The sequence below is a fragment of the Cryptotermes secundus genome, unplaced genomic scaffold (assembly GCF_002891405.2).
Source record: "Cryptotermes secundus unplaced genomic scaffold, Csec_1.0 scaffold654, whole genome shotgun sequence".
NCBI lineage: Eukaryota > Metazoa > Arthropoda > Insecta > Blattodea > Kalotermitidae > Cryptotermes > Cryptotermes secundus.
In genome coordinates, this window is record NW_019727402.1 from 38287 (window position 1) to 61913 (window position 23627).

General features: G+C 42.3%; 1 protein-coding gene across 1 annotated transcript in view; it reads right to left on the reverse strand.

The window, feature by feature from the left end:
- LOC111864719 (14 kDa phosphohistidine phosphatase) overlaps positions 1-23627 on the reverse strand; it is a 305545-nt gene that overhangs the window by 20266 nt on the left and 261652 nt on the right. The window contains exon 3 of the mRNA XM_023852198.1: positions 10161-10285. Within this exon, the coding sequence (XP_023707966.1) occupies positions 10161-10285 (125 nt within the window). The remainder of the gene's footprint in view (positions 1-10160; positions 10286-23627) is intronic.

The following is a 23627-nucleotide window of genomic DNA, read 5'->3' on the forward strand; positions in this document are numbered from 1 at the left end:
TTAGAGGCTGAGTCGACCCCAGGGCCATAGTGCGGCCGGAAGGATTAGGTCAATTGAAAAAAATCCAATGACCTGATATATATATATAAATTATTGGCCCGGAAATCAAATTCTGAATTAAGTCTATGCAGCTTTTACTTCATCATACTGAATGCATGTAAATTGTGGTCTCGATAAGAAATGAGGTCATAGGCACTTCCGTATTCTAATACATACTGAATCAGAATGCATAATAAAACCATTACAAAGTTCGCCATTAGAAAAGCAGACGGTTTAGCCTACGCTTTTAACAGCGTCGAGGAAATAAATGCAAGGCGGAAACTGTTCTTTGCGTAACTGCGGCGAAATCCTTTTCGTCTGTTGCCAATTCCGTGCACACAATCCCCAGACGTCGACTGTTAAGAAACAGCCACAAAGAAAGAAACCCCATTGCACTACTCGTTATTTTTAAGGGGCAATCCAAGAAAATGCTTCCGTACTTTCTTATTCCTTTCTACGACGGTTTCTAAATGGGATCTCCTACTACAGTTCTACAGTAACAAGTTCTGTTAACGAGAAGCTAAACCAGACGTAACTGCGAAACAATGGCTAGACACGTTTCTACCACTGATTCTTAAAAATACGTAATAAATACGGGCTACAACGGTCAGCGATTTTATGCAGAGTATCTAAAGCATAGCTTAGAAATGGTCGGCACGACAAGGATATACGTACATAGTAGACAGTGCTGGATTTCCTTTACGCCAGTAAGAAAAAATCTGGGATTCATTACAGAGCAGCTTCATCTCGAGAACTCGAAACAACAGAGCACATTGTTGCCACCGTTTCAATTGTCCTTGTAGCATATGAACTCTTATTTTATTTCCATGATTTATTTAAACCGTCTTGCAGTGCATACACTCATCTATCTCCTTCTCTCACTCGAACTACATGCCATCTTCAGGTGCTTACTCAATCCACGCCAAACTAGTTCATTGCATGCCTTGTCCTCACATTAAAATAACTAAAATATATATCTATCATATACATTGACAAATGTCAAACGTTAAAAATATTAAAATTGTTCAGGATTCCTCATCGCTACGTCGCACCTCACTACGCCAGTCACGCCCATCCTCCTCTGTTGGAGCACTCCTTCACTATCGTGTGTGTGTCTGTAACGTGAATTTTTTATTCATTAATACCGCGTTCCGTATTTTATTTATTACTTGTGGTATTATAATTTTTAATAATACTCACTGTGCTTTTGTTGTGTCTTGCTCCTGTGACTGCGTGTGTTATACTGTTGGGCCTGCTGGGTATGTGTGTGTGTTCTGTCTTCGTTTTGAGTGAGTTATGATGTTTATATTGAAAGGGCAGACTTGTGCATGGACATTAATATACTCCATGCTTATGTTAGGCGGGTATATTTATCACTTGTTGCTAAAACCGTGTGTGGAGTATTCCGAATCATTCTACCCGTGAAAGGGGCGAAGGAAAAGGTAAAGTTGTCGCTATGCTTAACTAATTAAGCACTACGTCATGAAGGCGTATGAGGCAATGGATTTATAGATCCACGTATTCTTGACTTCGGCACTAGTTGGAGATGAGTGGTCAGCTTCATGCCCCGGTCGCTTTACCCCCGGGGAAAGAGCTCCCCGTACACATTGGATAGGAGGCTGGGTGGGACCCAGTGAAGGTCTGAACAACGTGGAGAAGAGAAAATCCTTGACCGTACCGAGACTCAAACGCCGACCCCTCGGTTGTCCAGCCCGTAGCCAGTTGATATACCGACTGCGCTATCCCGGCTTATGAAAGGAGTAAGAAAGGAAACAAAAGAGGATGTTTACAATTTACGCTAAACCAATTCAAAATAACTTGTATGAACTATTCAGAGTTGTAACTGAAGACATTTTAACGTTTTAAAGAAGACTAAATAAAATCAGAAGCAGGAGACTACCAATTCCCTTCAATTTCCTTCTTTTCTTTATTTGTTGCTTCCATTTTTTCTTTCCTATCTTTCCTTATTCCTTCCGTTCTTACATTTCTTCTTTCATGATTCATTCCTTTTTCTTCCTTTTCTTTAGTTTTATTCATTCCTCATACTCTTCACTTTCTTTTTTATTTTTTCCTATGCAGAACTTCATTTACTTGTATGTTCGTTCATCTTTCCATCCGGGGGGAAAAATAACTATATCCAAAATTCCACTATCAAGATACATACTACACGAAGCGTGATGAAGCATATGTGCCCAAAACATAAATGTCTCTAAGGCAATGGCAGCTGCGCTTTGTTTTTATTAATACGGATGTCCTTCATATATCCCGAAAAACACAAGAGATTCATTTTCTGTAAAAAAACAAAGCCCCTAAAAACACAGACACTGGAGATAAAATAGGCGTCAGCACGTGATGGGGCACAGAGAAATATCTAAGCTCTAGTCCGTTTCCTACAACGGCACGAACACCACGGAACAGGAAAACAGACGTGTGAGTTGCTGGGAACTACAAATATTTCATTCCGTGTATCGTCAAGGAGTGGATAGCACAACACAGTAAATTTTCACTTTCTTCTACAACATATCAAGAAAGTGGCTGACTGTAAACCTCATGCTGTACCTGTCACTCATTCACAACTTCACATTTTTATGTTTTATTACTGTAACTACTTTAAATCAATGCAGTTCTGTCGATAGTAACTTTAAGTAAACTTACAGGAAATCATTCAGCAGCAGAGAGAAACACCATCCAAGAATGCACGAAGTTTTTTGTGACTAAAATTACTTTTAATGGAATAATTATTATTATCGAGACCTCACGTTCTACCTAGCGGATCGTCAAGTGCCACCAGTGCGAATCTAGCCGCCGGTTCAGAAACGTTCCTTTTTCAGAACCGCAAAAAGGCCCTGTCTCCTTAAAAGATCACATCCGTATAATATCCACTAGAAAGAGCTGAAAAATCTTTTAGATTCCAAAATGACCATTCTGCTGCACTTTTGATGGTATAGTCCAGTTTATGTGATTGCCTCATCTGTTATGCCATTACAAATCGTTACTATTTTTAGTTCACGATTCCTGAATGAACATAAACATATGACTGCCGGCCAGTAACAAAGCGGTGACCTCCTACTGGTCTACTGTACGTGAGGAAATGCAATAAGGGCTGTTTACCCAGTATCTTACGTCACGAGAAGTGATAAACAGGAAAATCTTAAGCAGCCTACCCGTTCAGTAACTAACTGCATGGAGTAGAACATCCATTTCTTGACAAACTAACAGTCGTTCAGCTATAAAATGAATTCCCTGTCTTTTAAGGAAAGTAAATGTTCATTACCGCACTCACAACAGACCGGCAAGGGAGGGGGGGGGCAGATGAATCTAGTCCACACACTCCCATTCCATTTCTCTAAGATCCATATTAATATTATAACCAAACTTCGCCTAGGTGTCCAAATTTACTTATTCCCTTCAACTTTTTCGATTTAATTCTAAATGCGTTTCTAATCTCTCCACAGAGGATGATGTGGGCATGACATGTAGCACGAATGGGGCGAAGAGGAATGCATATAGGACATTGGTGGGAAAGCCAGAAGGAAAGAGACCACTGGTAAGACCAAGGCGTAGGTTGGTGGACAATATTAAAATGGATCTTAGAGAGATAGGATGGGATTGATGTGGCTTAGAATTGGGACAAGTGAAGGGCTCTTGTGAACACGGTAATGAACCTTCGGATTCCATAAAATGTTGGGAAATTCTTCGAGTAGCTGCAGAATTGGAAGCTCCTCAAGAAGGGCTCAGTTCCATGAGTGAGTAAGTAAGTAATCTCTCCACTGCGTGTTACATGACCCCGTCTATCTTATCTTCCTAATAATGGCTGTCGAAAAGTACAAATTGCTAAGATTTTCAGCAACAAAACTGTTTTGATTTGCATTTTTTCTTTTTCGAAATCAAACAGTAATTCATGACCTCGCTGATGATTTCAGGAACGAATAAAGATACAAAGGATGCCTGATGACAGTATTTTAATAACAAGTCTCCTGAAAATGAGAGCTGCGTCCTTTGGGGAACTCTGATATAAATAATTTGAGTGGAGAATAAAATAAGTCACAGGGCGGCCACACCTAGTACGAGAGTGCACAATGCAAAGAGAACCCGTAGCCAACAGGTGAAGCGCTGAAATGCGATCGAAGACCATATCGGAGGCGTTGGTAGCAACATAGAGAGATGTGAAAGCCGGTGTTTCTCGAACTTTCCTTGTCAGATTCTTATTCGAATACGTGTCTACATATGCAAATATATGCTGAGGTTTGAGAAACGTTCTTTACGAATGGGACTACCTCATTAGTCTTCATACTAATTTGTTTTGAATCTTAACGCCGTAAACTAACCATATTACAGATAGCTCCTCGGCATATCTTTAAATATACATCATAAAAATTGAAATAAAAGTTTTATATCAAGGGGAAGTCTATACTTTACGTCAGGCTAGCCTAACAATTCTTTTGAACGAAAGATCGTTTTTGAAACAACGAAAACATAACACAGTTTAAAGTTACGCCTAATTTAGGCAGAACACACATCCAATGGTTAGCAACGGATGTCCTGTATTGTTGCGTATTCCTTGTCGCGGGATGTATTTACTGAGTCATTGCCTAGCAATGGGTCTATACGTCACAATATGTATGGGATGTGTCCCAAACAACATTCGAAACAGGAGCCTCCTGACTGAAAATCGGAAACGTCACCGCTTCAGAAAACTTATTCAATTTGTTTACAGTGCTGAAACTGTAAGACTATACTCGTAACATTTTTAGAACCTCATATTCTTCTTCTTCTTCTGCGGACGCTACAAACCATGATGGGTCTTGCCCTCTTTCACGACTGCTCGTCACTGGTCTCGATCCTGTAACTTTCGTCTCATTTTGGTGTTTCCGTCCGTCTGAAATCGTTTAAAGGTTCTCAACTATTAAGTCTTTTTACGGAGTGGGGTTACTAACCCTATGCCCAGCCCCCAACATCGAGGACCAGAGTATCCATTTTTGTCTGGATCATCACCTTTGGCCTGTCAGGCAAGGGAGATCCTACCAGCAGCTACGCTACCGCCGGCATAGCTCTCAGGATCATATGAACGCGCAAGCTCCACCACTACGACAAAGTAGATATATCTGCGGGGGATTTAATTACATTTTGACAAACAACATGAATCAATTAGACCCATTTTTTGGAGCACTTGCATGCCGGTTGTCCCCGGATTAATGGATAATCATCTGTATGCTCCCATCCCACCGGTTTCCCTCCTCGATGAGCACTCTTGTGTGTCATTAGCATTAGCCTAATCCCTGTCTCCACCAGGTCATACGGACACATGCAGTACTGATGCGTATATTCCGAACTGCAAAAACTGACACATAAGCGTAATGTTCCAATTAGGTATAAAAACTCTACTAAAGTAGCTCCTAGAACGTATCTGTGGTTCGTTATAAAAATAATAGAAACTGTTCATTATTTCCGACTGTTATTCTCTTTATTAATTAACGAATAACACTTATTATGGCACGGCTTTAAAAGGGGGCTGAGTTAATTAGTACACACTCCACTGAAACCACGTATAGGGAAATATTTATCTTCGAAAATCTAACTTCGTTAATGATGCATTTTGAAAACACAGCAGGACGTATGCAAGCTGTAGCTATCTATAAGCATCATTAGTATCAGTGTCCTGTGGGGGCACGCGGTGGCGTAGTTGGTTGAGGCACTATGCTACAAGCCGGAAGGTCGCGGGATCGAATCCCGATGAGGTGGATTTTTCAATTTACCTAATCCTTCCAGCCGCACTATGGCCCTGGGGTAGACTCAGCCTCTAACAGAAATGAGTATCAGGAATATTCTTGGAATAGTCTTGGGGGTAAAGGGGGGCCGGCGCGTAAGGCTGACAACCTTACCGCCATCTATGAACAATTGCCTAGAAAATATGGGAACCTCAACATCTCACAACCCTATGGGCCTCCACGGCCTGTTACAGGGATACCTTTACTTTTTTGTCACTGTTCTGTAATGAAGACGAGATAAGTGACTCAAAGTGACCGGCTATGCTGCATGATAACTCTTTGGTTATCAGCAGAGGCACAAATTTTTTTCGGCCATTACGTTCAGGCCTGCACTGAAATCCACATAGCACCCTTTGAATGGGTACAGGTGTCCGTAGGACCCGGGACAGCTCAGTCGATAGAGCGACGAGCTACGGGCTCGACGGACGGGATTCGATTCTCGGGCAAGAGATTTTTCTCTACTTCATAGCGTCCAGACCGGCTCTGAGGTCCACACACTTTCATATCCAATGAGTACTGAGGGGCTTTTCTCTTGGGGTAAAGCGGCCGGGGCGTGAAGGTGACCACTCATCTCCACCTTGTGCCGAGGTCAAGAATAAATGTGCTCCAAAATGGGTGTTCATAGCGCGGTGCGTAATTAGTTAAGCATAGGGACAACTTTACCCCGAAGCATAGAGCTCACCATTCATCTTCCCCCCTCTGCCTACATGTCTTCATTGCGTGGTGATGGGAGGTGGGAAGATGTATTGCAGGCACGTCATACTGTGGCTTGTCTCGCAAATCCTAAAATCTTTCTCGGGCTTCGGTAAAACTGCGCATGAGGTAATTCTTCTAAAACTTGGGGCTAAAATAATAAATCTGGGCATTATAGGTAACTCATTTAATTTTCAGACATGTTACAATTCCTACGGTTAAATACACGTAATACAACAAATGTTAACCAGATAAACGTGTACCTACATTAACATTTCCTTTAAAAGTACTGTCCTTTCTTAAGGAAGCATAAGAGATCACAGTACTGTCTGCGTTTCTCCCACTTCAACTTCTGAAGGCCTGGACCGATCCTCACGAAACGTGCAATGGACGTTATGTCAAGTACATACCATTCGAACTTCGTGCTTTTTAATTTCATGAAACTGGTAATAACATGATGGAAGAACGAAACTCTGAGGTGGCGGAGGTACTAGCACCACTTAACACTGAGTTCTGAAGTGACGTTTCCCACGTTACGTTCTATTCACATTTTATTGTTTTGAAACTGCAAACGTTTATTTCCAATTTCTTAAATTATTATGAGGAAATATGGGCCTATGAAGCGCGAAACTAACATAACTCGATGGAGCTTCTTAAGGAGCCGCCAGCTGTTCAAGCAGTCAAGAATTTCCCAAGATTTTATGTAACCCAAAGGTTCATTACCGTGTCCACAAGAACCCTTAATTGGTCCCTATTCTGAGCCTGAACAATCCAGTCCACACCACCCCATCCTATCTCTCTAAGATCCATTTCAATACCTACAGCATCGAATTAAAGTTACATGTTTCTGATTATTCCGTTATATAAACGCTTTAATGATAGTCTTACATGCTAAGCCCTCTATTATGCTGAGTGAATCTGCACACACATGAAAAAGAGTTCAGAGAAACAGTCGACTCATATATCTACTTTTCAGTTGTTTCTGCCGAGTCCTTCCTTCACGCTGAAATATTTCATTATTTCTGCAAAACTTGGCAGGAGAAATTTAGTGTATTGTTTTCATACTAATCTTACTTAAAGTGTACGCTTTTACGCGGAACATTTTCAGATACAATGCCACTGTGGAACCGGGAGACTGGGAACGTATTTTAATACCTTTCGCATACAACCTGTATTAAAACCACACCGCAACACTCAAAACGCATTGGACCAGAGGTTCTGAAGGAAAATGTACAGTTTCTGGATTCGTGAAAAGAGTTCCTCGTTGCTGTTATTGGCATTTAAATAATAATTTTCCAAAATTCATAACCAGCTCGAATCAATGAATGACATAAAATATTTAAGCATAAGGTTTATTCAAGGTATGCAGAGAAAAACAGATTTTAGACTGAAACGCAATACAACACCACCACAGATGCGGTTTATTCTGTCTTCTTTTTAACGAACGCATCTAGTGTTCGCAATTTAGAATCACTGCAATACGTGCATGTTACAGATTTCAATGTGACTGAAGTTTTAATATAACAGAATTGGAACTGGGACATTAGGGGGGCATTACACACTTGAGAAGGATGCATAGGAAGGGGTCCTTATTTATTTTAAAGTATAATCCCAACAACTTTGCAGAAAATCTGAGGAAAACTCATCATCATCATCAGTAATCTGTCAAGACGACAGGTCCACAGTCTCTTTCAAAACAATTCCTCCACTTAATGCGATCTAGAGCTTTCTCCTTCAAATGACAGTATCCTCTTCTGTCCCCAAGGTCATCCAGCATCTTCTTACGTCTTCTTCCTCGTCTTCTTGTCACTTCTATCCGCCCATCTATCTTTCCTTCGATAGCTTCTTTTAGAAGGCAGTTTCTGCGTAAAACATGACCAATCCAATTAGCCTTCCGTTTTCTTATTTCATGTAGGATATTCCTCTGCTCACTGACTCTAATTAACACTTCTTCATTTCTCACATAATCGGTCCAACTGATCTTCTCCATTCTTCTCCAACACCACATTTCGAAACTTTCCAGATGTTTCTGATCTACTGCCCTAAGTGTCCATGTTTCAGCCCCATACAGAGCTATGCTCCAAATGTAGCATTTCACTAGTTTCTTCCTCAAATTTAAGTCCAATTTGCTGGTAAAAAGATTCTTCTTCTTGCTAAATGCAGCTTTTGCCATGGCAATCCTGGATTTAATTTCACAAGTACACCTTCCATCATCTGTTAACAAGCTACCCAAATATTTAAAACATTTCAAACATTTCAAAACATTTCAAACATTTCAAAACATTTCAAAACATTTTTTTTGTAGTTTTCCTCAGTCTCTTTCCAGAAACAGAGGAAAACTACAAAAAAAACCCAATCGAAAGAGCCAGCCCCCAGGCTGAGAATTGAACTTGACCAGTACTCAAGCGCCTTACGGTTCTAAATTATATCGTCACGTGTCTTGGGTGTATAACGCGACAAATAACTTCACGCCTTATTGGATATAGCGAATTTTATTCCACACTCGCTCATACAATCACACAATTTACAGATTCACAACTACTGCTATCTGCAGTATTACAATTACCAGACTGCATACTCTTCCCTGGCCAACTCGTAACTCACTCTTGAATAGTCTTCGCTGCTCCTTATTTAGCCCCGTTACGGACAACACAGAAAACAGCTACGTAATAAGCACCACTGTTGTCGGACGTCGTGTTTGCCGACAGCCTAGCAACGCTGTCGGGAGTTGTTTACTGCTGAGTAGCAACGGCGGCATCCCGTGTTACGTCACCGCTGGCGGGGTAGGCGAAGGAGTGTTGACTTGCCTGTTACCTTAGTAACGACAGCGATCCGATGGTGTTACGTCACCGCTGGCGGGGGGAGGAGTGTCCTGCATAGCGCAACACGTCACAATATGAATACCTGGTTCATGCATGCACAGAGCTGTAGTAATCGCAATAATGCCATACTACACCATACTACTAACCTGACTATATTCTGCGTGGTTCACACATGCACAGACCTGTAGTTCTGATAACGTCAAACCGCTCCATATCTGTCCTGCTCACAACTCTACTTGGTTCACGAATTCGCAGAGCTGTAGTTATCATAATGATCATAACGAAAAATCACTCCAGCCTATTCTCCTGGCTATAACCTACTTCGTTCACGCATGCGCAAATCTGTAGCTATCATGACTGAATAAGTTCCACCTGAGGATGGAGACAGAAACAAGTCTCTGAAACGTGTGTTTCAAATAAAAACAGGATGATGGATGATGTCCAGAAACAAAATAATTGTATCATGACAAGGCCACACCGCCCTGTTCTCCTGGTTCACGCAAGCGCAGAGCTGTATCTATCCTGACAACGCGAAGCCACTCCACATCTGTTCTCTCGGTTCACGCAAGCGCACAGCTGTAGCTATCATGACAAGGCCAAACCGCTCTGTTCTCCTGGTTCACGCAAGCGCAGAGCTGTATCTGTCCTGACAACGCGAAGCCACTCCACATCTGTTCTCTCGGTTCACGCAAGCGCACAGCTGTAGCTATCATGACAACGCCAAGCCGCCCTGTTCTCCTGGTTCACGCAAGCGCAGAGCTCTAGGTATCATGACAACGCCAAACCGCTTCAGGTCTGTTAACCTGATTCTACTTTAGACATGTTGCGAGAATTTTACCTGTGAGTATCCGTACACGTGGATTTTCTTTGCGGCCGCATCGTGTTTGATCCGACCTCCACCAACGCACTCAGAGTCCAGGCCTAGAGACTGAACCTCTTCCATTGTCTTGTCGTAGATATTTCCTGTAGACAGAAACAAGAAGCACCTTTAGGAACTGACTGGCCCACACTGCGACATAACATTCCTTCACAGAGGGACGAAGCAGTAACGGACATCGCAGCGAACCGGCGACGTATTGATCTTAGGCTGTCACATGTTTACCATGGCGGTCTAGACGTACGACTTCCGCGATGAAGACAGCAAGTTCGAGACCGGCGGCAAACAATAAGAATTCAGGTTTTTATTTTCGGGCATTCAACCTTTCTCACCCAAAAGCTTTCTTGCAAAGTATGCATTAGCTTTTCTTTAACAATGCACTGTAATCGAATTTCTCCTAATATTGTTGTTAAAATATAATATTAAAAATTCTTAAATTAGCTATGTTTTTATGAACTTCTAATTAAATTACAATATGCACATAGCTGTAAAGTATAATTCCTGGAAAGGGAAAGTATTTTTTAATGGACAGAATATGGATTTCTGAAAAAAGATGACCGGTGGAACGCAAGTTGAACTGGCTTACTTAACTGCTCATCAACAGCGCAGGCTGTAGAGCGTCGAATGCTGGGGTGACCATGAAGAGGGGCATGAACAGGATGCGGCAGGAAGCAGACGTGTCCTCAAATGAGGTATTATCCCGGCATTTGTCTAGAGAGATTGAGGAAAATCATGAAAAACTTCAGCCAGAAGAGGCGATCTTTGGACGAATAACTGAACTCCGAATACGAAATAGAAGGACTGTACACTGGACCTTATCCTGAGCTAAATAAATTTGATCCGTATCAACACGCATATTTACTTAAGACCAATTATTATACTATATTACTTTCTACATTTGGATCATTCGTTAAAACTGTCCGACTAAGAACATGTAAGCATTCATCGTCTCTTCCATGAAACACGTCTTGTAAATTTCATCCTCTTTGATTTGATCAACCAATTAACATCCAGTGTTTTCAAACACGCCTCAGTTTATATTCTTCCCTTAAGGTAAGAAACCGAATTGCGTACATAAATTGCTTATATAAAGCAACGAATAAAAAACATTTTTGCACCATTTAATCGTTGGGTGCCGGGATAGCGCAGTCGGTACAGCGACTGGCTGGAAGACGGAGAGGTCGGAGTTCGAGTCCCGGTAGGGTCGAGAATTCTCTCTTCTTAACGTAGCCCAGTACGGCTCTAGGACCAACCTAACCTCCTATAAAATGAGTACCGGGGACTCTTTCCTCGAGGATAAAGCGGCCGGGACGTGAAGCTGACAACACCTCCAACTAGTGTCGAGGTCAAGAAAATGTGGACCTATACATCAACTCCCCCATACGTCTTCATGACTTAGCGCCTTAATTAGTTAAGCACAGGGACAAATTTGCCTTTTCGGACTTTATTCTTTATTTTATTGGATAGAGACCCGAAGACACATTACGTAGGCGAAAGACTAAACTCTACGAGTTACTACTTGTTTCGGAACTTTCTGTTACGTTGCAATGTCAAGAGATGTGTAACCAATACGGGAGTGTATCTACATCTCTGCCATAGGTACGGGATATTGCTCCAGCTCTCCGCGTCACGCTGTATGGCAGCGCAACACCTATACAAAAGCGGTCTGCCCCACTCACATTTCAGGAGAAACACTACTACACCACACGATCGATATCAGGGTAATCAAATATTAAGCGCGTGCAGAACGGTATGGAAGCGGCCCAAACACATCGAAAGCAATGAGTTTTATTGACCCGACACGATCTTCGAATGTGCAGGATCCAAACAGTCAGTCGTTTCCTTGTTCAAGTGCCATGTCATCACAATATACGGCAGTGTGAAGGAAAACTAAAGGAAATTTTAAATTGGGCACTACTTATAAATTAAATTACTAATTATGTAGCCGCACGTCAAAAGAAATGCAGATATCACTCGGTCTAAGTGCCACATCACGAAGATGAAGGTAGGCATGGAGGTAAAGTTCCATACAACATTATCTTTGCCAACAGACGTGATGTAGCCTTATAAAGGCTTACATGCGAATGCCTCCCCTCATGGATAGGCACAGCTTACTCTGCTAGTTCAGTAACTAGCAGAAGGTAGGACGATCACGGTTCGATTCCTAACAGAGGTAGGGAATTCGCACATCGTCAACACATTCAAAACGGCTGTGATGTGCCCCCTCTCCAATCCCAATGGGTACCACACACTCTTTCCCTCCTGTAAAACGGCTAGGGCGTGAAGCTGACCATTCACCTCCATGTGATACTGATGTTATGAAGGCATGGAGCCATGTCTCTACTCTCTTGAGCGTTTTCATGAGAACGTGTTTGATTCAAAATGTCCCACCTCAGTTTATCTATAGTGGTTATTCAAAAGTATTATAAGTACGATTCTCCAACAAACCATTTCCAAATATTACGCAGAAATATGTTTACGGGAAACTTATCTTCCAAATTACGTAAAGCATATAACACGATACTAAATTTACGGCTCTCGGATTACCCGTTGAATTTCAAAGATTATTCTGCTAGTTTTTGCTGCATTATTCAGAAAGCTCCAACGGAATGCGAGAATTGCTGATGCCTTGAGGCTGAAGGCCTACAACGGTCTTCTCGTTCGGTACGCACATGACACAAATAAAGAAAACACTGGCTGCGATTAGAACTACAGGGGGCCACGCTGTAACATTCTGTTCACGTCCTTCCGACATACCAGCGTCTTGTGGCAAAAAGGGGCGCGATCTTCTCTCTTCTCAGAATCATAATTCGGACGACGTTCCCAAATGAGAAACAAGACAATTATTGTGTAAGATTTGAGGCTTTCACGGCGGTAAATTTACCGGTTCTCACGGTCTCTCCGCTTGCAGAATTCTTATATTTTTTCTTCTACCCTGAAGATGGAGGCGATACGTTCCTCCGAAACGTCGGTTAACACCACATATACACGGTGCCAAATCCCAGAAGACTGCTTTCTTCAAGACAATTATTAAAGATCCGGTGCATCTTCTACGGCTTTGTTTGACCTTGGCAGCTTTTCAGCTTCTTGATCTTTTATACAGAGTCGGTAGGACTCCTTGGACGGGGGATCAGCTCATCGTAAGACCGCTACTTGTACGTTGGACAACACAAATACAGAATAAATGCACATGGATGGATGCTGATCGGGAATTCTCTGTTCAATTCATTCATCTACTATCTATCTTCTCATTTGCCCACACAAGTATTCATCAATTCATACGTCTGTGTATTAATCCTACTTTCTGTCCGTATGCCCTGACGCCTATAGCTCGTCCGTAATTCTTTGCTTTCAGTGGTTGCACACTGATTGGGGCGTGGGACGGCCCCTTCAGTAATTCTGCTCATTTCCCTGAATCAGCATCTCTATGTGCTTCATACCGCGTTTCGATTCGCGGATGGAGGAACCATACCAATTGCCTCTGCTTCTGTTTTCTTTTCTATTACCACCGCACAACAGCAGTTGTGTTCCGCTAGACATGGCCGTGAATCCTCTGTGGGTTTGCGTAAGCGTAATTAGGTCAAGCTGCGGATGTGTTGCGCCAGGGGACACAGACACTAGCAACAGAGGCCCTTCCTTCCATAGCTTTCACTGTACATCGCCATTTCCTGTGTGCTAGAGCCACTTCCGGATGGCAGCAGAGCGGTTTTCTCTAACTTATATATCTACCAACATAGAAACCGGCTGAAATTCAACAGGGAATCTTTACCGTCGTACTTTCTTTTACACGTCTCATATCTCCATTTCATTCTTTCATTTCTTCTTTAAAACAGAGATTGAATTACATTTTTATGCTTCATAGGGCACAGTTCTGAACACACAGATGCCACTTGTGTAAATGTGCGAGAACTACTACGGCGTGAGAATACAATAAACTTGTCTGTTAACAAATATGCATCCGTATTGTACCCAACGTGTTTATTAACTTGAGATATGTTCTTTTAAGGCCTGATGATGACCAAATTGTGGTCGAAACATGTAGCATAGCTATATTTGTAATAAATAAGGAAAATGTACATTAAAATCTACTATCTCCATTGAAGATATTTCCATACCTCTAGTTGTGTTGTGCTGACGGTTATAATACAAAAAAATCAAATATTATATACACAACAGAATGAGGTCTATAAAGTTTATAATAAACATAAACAGTCAGGTAACACATATACATAGATATAAATCGGTTCCTATGGGGCTTATATAATTGTATGTATTAAATGCAGGGTGGAAAGATGAATATGACTGACAGACGTACAGAATGTGGTTGAGTAGGTAGCACTGTTGCTTCATATTTTGGATGTCCCGGGTTAAAATTTCGCCCCAGAGACCTGATATCCTGAGATATCCTGAGATGTTCTTCTTCCAGTTAAATGCTGGGATATTGCCTCAAAACATGCCACGACCACTTCAGTCCATATACTTGCCAATACATCATTGGCTAATGATCCTATCCGTCCTCGCTGTAGCCTACAGTCTGAAGTACTGAAGGCGAGATAAATTTGTCCTTGTGCTTAATTAATTAAGCACCATGCAATGAAGACGCGTTGGGAAGTGGATGTATAAACCTACCATTCTTGACGTCGGTACTAGATGGAGGTGAGTGATCAGCTTCACGCCCCGACCGCTTTACTCTCGGGGAAAAGACTCCCCGGTACCTATCGAACAGGAAGCTGGATGGGCTATGGAAAATCTCTCACCCGTCCAGCCGTTCAACCTGTAGCCCATGGCTATACCGACTAAGCTATCTTGTCGCTAATGACACAAATGATATAAATAACGCATAGGACTTAAATTCATATATCGCCATAAACCGGATTCTTGAGCCTTCTCTATAAAAACGGGATGCTCAATGCTTTAAAGAAGCGTGTCCTAGGATCACATCCCGCTGAAATGTTATTAATCATCAGATCAGGCCGCGCCATAGCTCAAGCGGTTAGTCGCTGGCTTCCCACCGTGGCGGTCTGGGTTCGATCCCGGGTCTGGTCAATTGGGATTTGTGGTGGAAAAAGTTGAGCTGGGGCAGGTTTTCTAAGAGTACTTCGGTTTCCCCTGCCAATTTTCATTCCACCAATTGCTCCACAATCACCCTCATCTATCATCTGAGGCTGGTACAATAGGCCAGAAGTGGCCGCAGTTCAAGGGACTTAGTCCCACCCCACTAGCAATAAAAAAACCATCAGTTCCATTAACGCGCGGCTCACGAGATGAAACATCCTTTCAGGAGCAATCTCGAGGCTTTCAAAATATATCAAAGTGGTTTTCATACCTCCGTTGACACGCCCATTTTTCATCACATACACCGGGGCGGTTCCGCTGTCTGTGCCGCATAACCTTTAAATAAAATTCACTCGAATTCGCATCTTTATACAAGCCTGCTGTGCTGTTCATATCATTTCCAATTAAACATGATGATTCCATACGGCCCTCGCCGACTGCAAACAGCAAATTCTCGTTTCTGTAGCACTTCACAGAAGATAAAATGCAGGCTGTTTGGATATGAATATCACGTTAGGTCCATTACTTATGCGACTACTATACAACGGTGTATCAGCTACATGTGTTATGTACTGTAACATAACGTCTGAAAGCCGGAATAGGGGAGCCAGAGTAGACGTTCAATGATAGGCAACGATTCGGTAAAAAGGTCTCCGAATCAAGGAATAGACAAGTTATAATGACGGAAACAGTGTTTTCTGTTGAATCCGCCCCGAGTCTTTATAACGAGGATCCTAGGCCAGCTGAATAAGAATTGATAGAATCGCTCGAGACGGCAGTGGAAGATGATTGAGAAGAGATGGCAACGAATTCAGCTGAAATCCAAGAGTGGGGATATGCAAAGAAGATTTCATGAGTGCTGCAGTTACAGTCAGACTGTTATAATTACTGTGTTGAAATCCGTTACCAGAATACGACTAGTGAAGAGGGAGAAGACTTGGCGTCTTCTAGTGATTTGTGGTACGGAAACCAGCAATAGTGTTATAATTACGAGTTGAGTGTATAAGTGCAATAAATCCAACCATAATAGTCACTAGTAGGGTAAATTTACCGACTATACAACACGTTTTTTATCACATTATCACTACATGTTTAGACCTCAAGAGTTCATCTTCAGGTGTATGAACACGCCTTTATAATTACACGCGGTCACATTCACTTTTCACTCATTCGACCCTGTATCTTATCCAGACTTACGCTCACTAATATATCGAGTTCTTTTTATAAAACACAGGTTAAAATTATTATTATTCTAATTTAACTGTTAAAAGTTAACAAAGTTAACCCATCACGACGATCATAACAGATCCAGCAACATCAAAGAACGCGGAAGAACAGTGAGACCTCACAAACAAGTGAAAGTGTAACTAATAACATAAGTTGAACCTCAATTCAAGAACTTTTAACAATAATAATAATTAAACTAGTTTAAAAAGAACTAGATACAGTAGCGAGCGTAAGTAAAAATGAGACCGAAAAACAAGTGAAAGTGTAACCAGTGACATGAATTGAACCTCGATTCACGAACTTTTAACTTTTAACAATTAAATTAGAATAATAATAATTTTTAACCTGTGTTTTATAAAAGAACTCGATATATTAGTGAGCGTAAGTCTGGATAAGATACAGGGTCGAATGAGTGAAAAGTGAACGTGACCGCGTGTAATTATACAGCCGGGTTCATACACCTGAAGATGACCTCTTGAGGTCGAAACATGTAGTGATAAAAAACGTGTTGTGTAGTCGGTAAATTTACTCTACTTTTGATTAAACACACAATAGGATGCATGAAACAATTAAAATCATAATAGTCACACCCCTAATACATGTGACATTCTAAGATACAGCAGTATGATTATGACTGATAAATTTTGGAGATAGCCATGCAGAAGGATATACAGTATCCAAGTATTCCAGTCCAAAGATAATCACTAAACACTCGGTTAGAATAGTTGGGTTTGAAACCGGTTGTGTCCCTAATACGTGTCAGACATGTTACCGCTGCCACAACTGTCGTGATTTGAGTCTTAGCTAAGTCTCTTACTCTCTTGCTATCGAGGAACCACCTCCCGTACCAACGTACTTCATGCAAATGTCCTTGCATCGTTACCTGACTCATTGGGCAGAGTTGTTCTTAACAAAATAAGGGTAATAAAGCTGGTCAAGAGGCTCCCCGCCTTTTAGGAAACCCATAGGTTCATTACCGTTATCACAAGAGCCTAACACTGATTACTATCCTGAGCAAGATGATTTCAATCCACGCCCTCATATCCTATTTATTAAAATCCACTGTTCTCCAATTGGTCTCTTCCCTTTAGGCTTGATTAAAATTCTATGGGTGTTTGAAACCTCTTCTATGCATGCTACACGTCTCATTTAGGTTATCCTCCTTGATTTGATCACCCTACCATTTGGCGAACAAATAGCAAGGCCTGATACTGTCAGGAGAGTAAAACGAAACAAGCTACAAGGCAAAATGGCGGCAACAGGCTGTAGCGACATAGGTTTTCTTGATTTCCCTCTGTCTTCAAGCAAATGGTGCCCAAGTTTCAAGTTGTATTGTTTTTCTCCTGCAGTCCCGTAGATTTAAATTCGCCAAAATGGAACACCCTTGGTGCAATGACCACAAAAGTATATTTCTAAATTATTCAGTACACAATTCATTCAGAAAATCAGAATTCCACGACCCCTCGTCTCTCAAGCCGCTGTTTCTAACCATTCTAACGTCTTCACTTTCAGACAGTACTTATCAAGATGACAAAGGGGTGAAGCCTTGAACCTTTTAACTAAAATATGCTCTTTCTTCACCGAAGATAAAATGTCTCTCACTTGTTCCATCACTTCCCTTTCAACTACATTCGTACTCTTCCTTCTTACGTCTCTCTCCTTACATATTATGCATCTTAAGAAATCAGTCAGGCAGTTGCGTCTCTCGAGCTCATTCTAATGCAATGAGAGCTAAACCAATCAGCGTCAAACTTCCTGTCGGTACTGCGCGTTTTCATTCCCGAACGAACTAAGCCGTTGAGACGCGCAGTGTGACGTTAGGACACTGCAACATACAGTCTGCGATGTGAGATGTACTTGCAGTGAAACTGACAGTAATAATACATCCGTTGTAAATAAAATGCCTATTGGTAGCAATTCAATGGGCGCGGTATACACGTAGAAGCCCTGTTTGATTACAAAGCTACGGGTGGAATTGAAACGGAAGTTATACATCCGTAAAGGCCGCGCCATAGCTCAAGCGGTTAGTCGCTGGCTTCCTACCGCGGCGGCCCGGGTTCGATCCCGGGTCTGGTCAAGTGGGATTTGTGGTGGACAAAGCGGCGCTGGGGCAGGTATTCTCCGAGTACTTCGGTTTACCCTGCCAATCTTCATTCCACCAACTGCTCCATAATCACCCTCACCTATCCTCTGAGGCTGGTACAATAGGCAAGACGTGGCCGCAGTACAAGGGACTCAGTCCCACCCCACTAGCAATAAAAAAAATACATCCGCATGAATTGGCGATTAAATTTCTCACCAAAGTTTTTAACGTAATATGGGTTAAGTTCTAGAAACCCTAGGTCCAATTTCAATAATATAATTGGGGTAACGTGAAACCGATGTCCTTAAATTACAAGATAAGATTCTTACGAAGATATAAATGAAAGAAAATAAAAGTAAAATGGTAAAGCGGTCGCTGAGTTTAATTAATTAAGCAGTATGTCATGAAGACACAGAGAGAAGTGGAGGTATAGCTCCATCACTCCTGACTTCGATATAGATAGAGCTGAGTTGTCAACTTCACGCCCTAGCCGATATACCCCCCGGGTAAAAAGGCCCAGGTACCAATTAAATCGAAAGATGGGTGGGCCCCAAAGCAGGTCTGGACGCTCTGCCGGGGATTAAACCCCGGCCATATAACCCGTAGCCCGTCGTTATACCGACTGAGCTAACCGGGTTCTCAATGAAAATAATTTTTTTTTTATTTTAAAATAATTTTATAATCTACTCAATATACATAAATAGAGTAATTAGTAAAAGGGATGGGTGTATGAAATATTGAAGCAGGTATCATCCTCCGATGATTCTCTGGTGCTTATCTATTGAGATCCTCTGGCAACATTCTATTTAGTCTTCTTTCTATTGCTGGTTAGTTGAAGAGGCTTCTTATTAGTTGGTTGTTGTTTTGAGTGGTCCGGTTTTTGTGTTTCTCCGTGTATGCTCTGATGACTTCTGTTAATATGGTATGCTTAGATCATTGTGTAAGGTAGCGTTTGATACGTACCAGGGAGCATTAACTAGTTTTCTTAGCGTTTTGGATTGGAACGTTTGGAGAACTTCTGTGGTGGAAGGTTTGCTGCATCCCTATAACTCTATCCCGTAGGTCCAGACTGGTTTGATTATTGTTTTGTATAGGATTATTTTGTTTTCAAGAGACGGCTGTGATTTTCTGTCGACTAGCCAATTCATATTTCAGGTTTTGAGCTCTAGTTGTCTTCTCTTTGCTCTTATATGCGTTCTCGACGTTAGTTTTTCGTCAAGGTGGAGTCCTAAATACTTAACTTCTTGTTTGATGGGTATGGGGGTGTTGTTGATACTAACCTGCGGCCAGACAGCTCTTCTTGTTGTAAATGTTCTGAAAGTAAATGAAAACTCAGAACGTCCTGTCGCGTACTGACGCGCGAATCTCATGAAAGAGAAATAACACGCAACGCCCTAAGCCAGGATCACAATGACCATATGCCTTAATTAATATTTCAGACTGTGATCCGACAGAACCATCAACATAGCCACAAACTCCATCCTTCACATGAATAATTAAACTATTATATTCCACAGAGTAACCTGCGCACGATTTGAAAGCCATCTACACAAACATGTCATGTTCAAGATATCCGCTACGGCCAAACCCCGTACTAAAGAAGCTATACAAATGCCAATTTCCTGTTGTAATTATCTTCTGTATTAGAAACAGCGAGCGCTATCGGAACAAATTTATATGCTTCATGTACTTTCACACACCATAAAGTTCAAGCAGAGTGATACGTCATTTTCACTTTGTCTAAGCCGGCGAGGCTGGCGCTGTTTGAAAGACGCATGTTATTTCAATTTGCTGCCGTCTACTAGAGGTCACCATATGAAGCAATGCCACCCCAAGTCCCCTGCTGTCACTTCCTCCACTGAGGCCATGTTGCGCGGTCTCACTCCTGATCCTGCAGTATTTTAACGTACACAAGCGTTTTTATTAACACTGACTTCATTAGACACGCTGCGAGCACTAGGAACACAACTCTTTGGCTTCCAGGAAGTTCTGTTTCTATAATCTGTGCTGGAGATCTAATGAATTATTATTATTATTCTCTGGCTTCACGGCCATTTTAATTTAGCCATAGCCTCCCTCTTATTATGTATTTTTGTCTCTGTGGCTCTACAGTCCTTCGGACCTTGGCCGTCTCTTTAGTTACTTAGTCCTATACACACTCGGTAGGACTCCTCCGACGGGGGATCAGCCAGTCGCAAGGCCGCTACCTACACAGAACAAACGCACACAGATATCCTTGCCTCGAGTTGGATTCGAACACACGATGCCAGTGTTCGAGAGGGTGAAGACGGTTAATGCCACCCTGATCGGCCTATCATGTATTACATGAAATGGTGATGATTTAGGCTCATATTCCGTAGATGGCCAGTTCGAATCTCAGTCGGGACATCGGCTATCTTGACTGAGGATTTCCTGATTTCCTTCACTCCTTACTTGCAAATACTGGAATAATACCTCAATTAGACCACGAGCGTTTTCTTGCAAATCCAATCAAATTATGCATTCCTTCCTTACTAATCCTCGGGGGTTCGATTCCCGATGAGGTGATTGGATTTTCTGTTGATCTAAACCTTACAGCCGCACTATGGCCCTGGGGACGACTCAACCTCTATCAGAAATGAGTACCAGGAATCTTCCTGGGGTGTAAAGGGCAGCCGGCGCTTAAAGCTGACAACCTCACCGCCATCTATGTGCCAATTGTCTAGAAAATATCGGAACCTCGACGTTTCACAACCCTATGGGCCTCCACGGTTTGCTATAGAAATACCTTTATCTCTTTTTCCTTCGTAATTATTTCTAGTTTATGATTCATCAGTCACTCTACTATTCGACGCTACATGAACCAGATTCAGCGGCAGCGCATTCATATCCACTGTAAAAGCCAGGATAGCTCCTCGGCATATTGAAAGGTCATACAGAGTGACCTCCTGAGGATTCGGGGTTAGGTTCGCGGTAAAGGGAAGAGACCTCTCTCCTTCAGTGTCTAGACCTGCCGGTATGTCCACCCACTCTCATATCCAACGGGAGCCGGGGTCTGTAACCCCGGGGATAAAACGGTCGCGGTGTGAAACTTACCACTGTTTTATATCGCTGTCTTGATTCGGCAGTGGCTGAAAAGAAACTCGGAAACAATACAAAACTTACGTTCCTTTATGATTGCGTTCCATTTTTATTGTGCGTAGTTACGATTCAAATTTTCAAAGAATTAAACGCCTAGTTTTTGGAAGTGCTGTTAATTTCTTTCGGTGCATGTGAGGTAATATTCCTGCTGTGCTTCCTTCTTAAGGAACACTGGTTCGATGGAGCTAATGTGATGCCATATATATAGTCATGTATCCGGGGTTTGCGTGACCAATAAGATGGGCTTTAGATTTGATAATAGAATTTATTGTACCTTCATACAACTGGTTAGCACAGTTCACAAATCCCTGTTTGACACACTGTCATCTTCTTCGACTGGACACTCACATCTAACTATTCCGTTGTATTCCTTCAATTCTGCTGTGAACTACGACTGACGTTCCAACTGACCTGAACGGCCTCTTATATAGCATGTACCCACAGAAACGCCTGTTGAACATCTGTATCCACGGAAACGTGTTCCGTAACGAGTTGGTTTCCAAGAATCCATCTCTACGGAAACGTCTTTGTCACTCGGTCCCTAGCAATGGGTCTGCATGTCACAATAAGTTTAAAACACTCCAAACTTTAATATTATCCAGTTGAAATAATTTAAGATGTCTTAGGTCTTGATTATATGAATGCAGCATCTCACGGCCTCACAGGTTATCAAACACAGGGAGGCGGTCAGTGTATATTTTCCGCGCAGGTTACAACCACACATACGATTTCGTTGAAATAATATGCAAATTGATGTGGATCTTTGCACACTGTGGAAATGGTTAGCGTTATCAACGGTTTGGCGGTATATACTGCCTCCTTCTTCAGGTGGCAGCACATTGGATCAACCAGGGATAGCGGATACACGTTGTGAGCATACTGGCACTATCGAAACTGTCCCACTACTCCAACAGAGTCACCCGGGAAGCGTTACGGGCAGAAATAAGCTTAAAGTAGGAATTCAATAAAGGGACTCCCAGTCAAGACCTCCCTGGGGGAAGATTATCCGCGCACAAAGCAGCCGAGGGCACGCCGCAGTACCAATGAGAGAAACAGCCACACGGGGTTTCGCTTCCTCCCTTTCAGGCTCATCCCCTAAATCTGTATTTTCCCCTTACGCTTCATATGACAGAACAAACTTCACGCCCACACAGAAACAACAGGTAAACAATGAACTGCATTAACAAGCCAAATGTGCCGTTTCACTTGACAATATTACCGCTATAAGTTGAAATGGATGAAAGGGCAAAAAGCTAAAATGTAGAACAGGTACAGAATGTAAACAGAAGAATGGGACAATATGGTTGCTACCACAGCTTTATGAAAGCTCAAGTATATAACGCTGCTTACCCCTTTATAGGGGGTTGCTGCCATGTCGCCGCGGAGTTTCTTTGTGAGACGCCTGTCTCAGAGGAAACAGTGATCATTTCCGTAAACACCATTAATTGACATATTTGCGTTTCCTTGGAGGTGAGAGCTGTCTTCTGGCCGATCATAGTGGCCGCGCGGTCTACGGCAAGAAATGTCTTCGCTCGCTCGAACTCTGGAATCGTGGGTTCTATTCCAACTTGAGGCATGGATGTCTGTGTGGAGGTGGCGGCCTCGTGGTGGGCTGATCCCCCGTCAAAGAAGTCCTACCGACTGTGTATCACTCATCCACTCACTCACAGAGCTGAGCCCTTCTTGAGGAACTGCCACTTGTGCAGCTACTCAAGAACTTCCCAGCATTTTATGGAACCCGAAGGTTCATTACAGCGCTCACCAGAACTCCTACTGGTCCCTATCCTGAGCCACATCAATCCAATCCATGCCATCCCATCCTATCTCTCTATGATCCATTTTAATATTGTCCACCCATCTACGCCTTGGTCTTCTCAGTGGTCTCTTTCCTTCTGGCTTTCCCACCAATATCCTATATGCATTCCTCTTCTCCGCATTCGTAC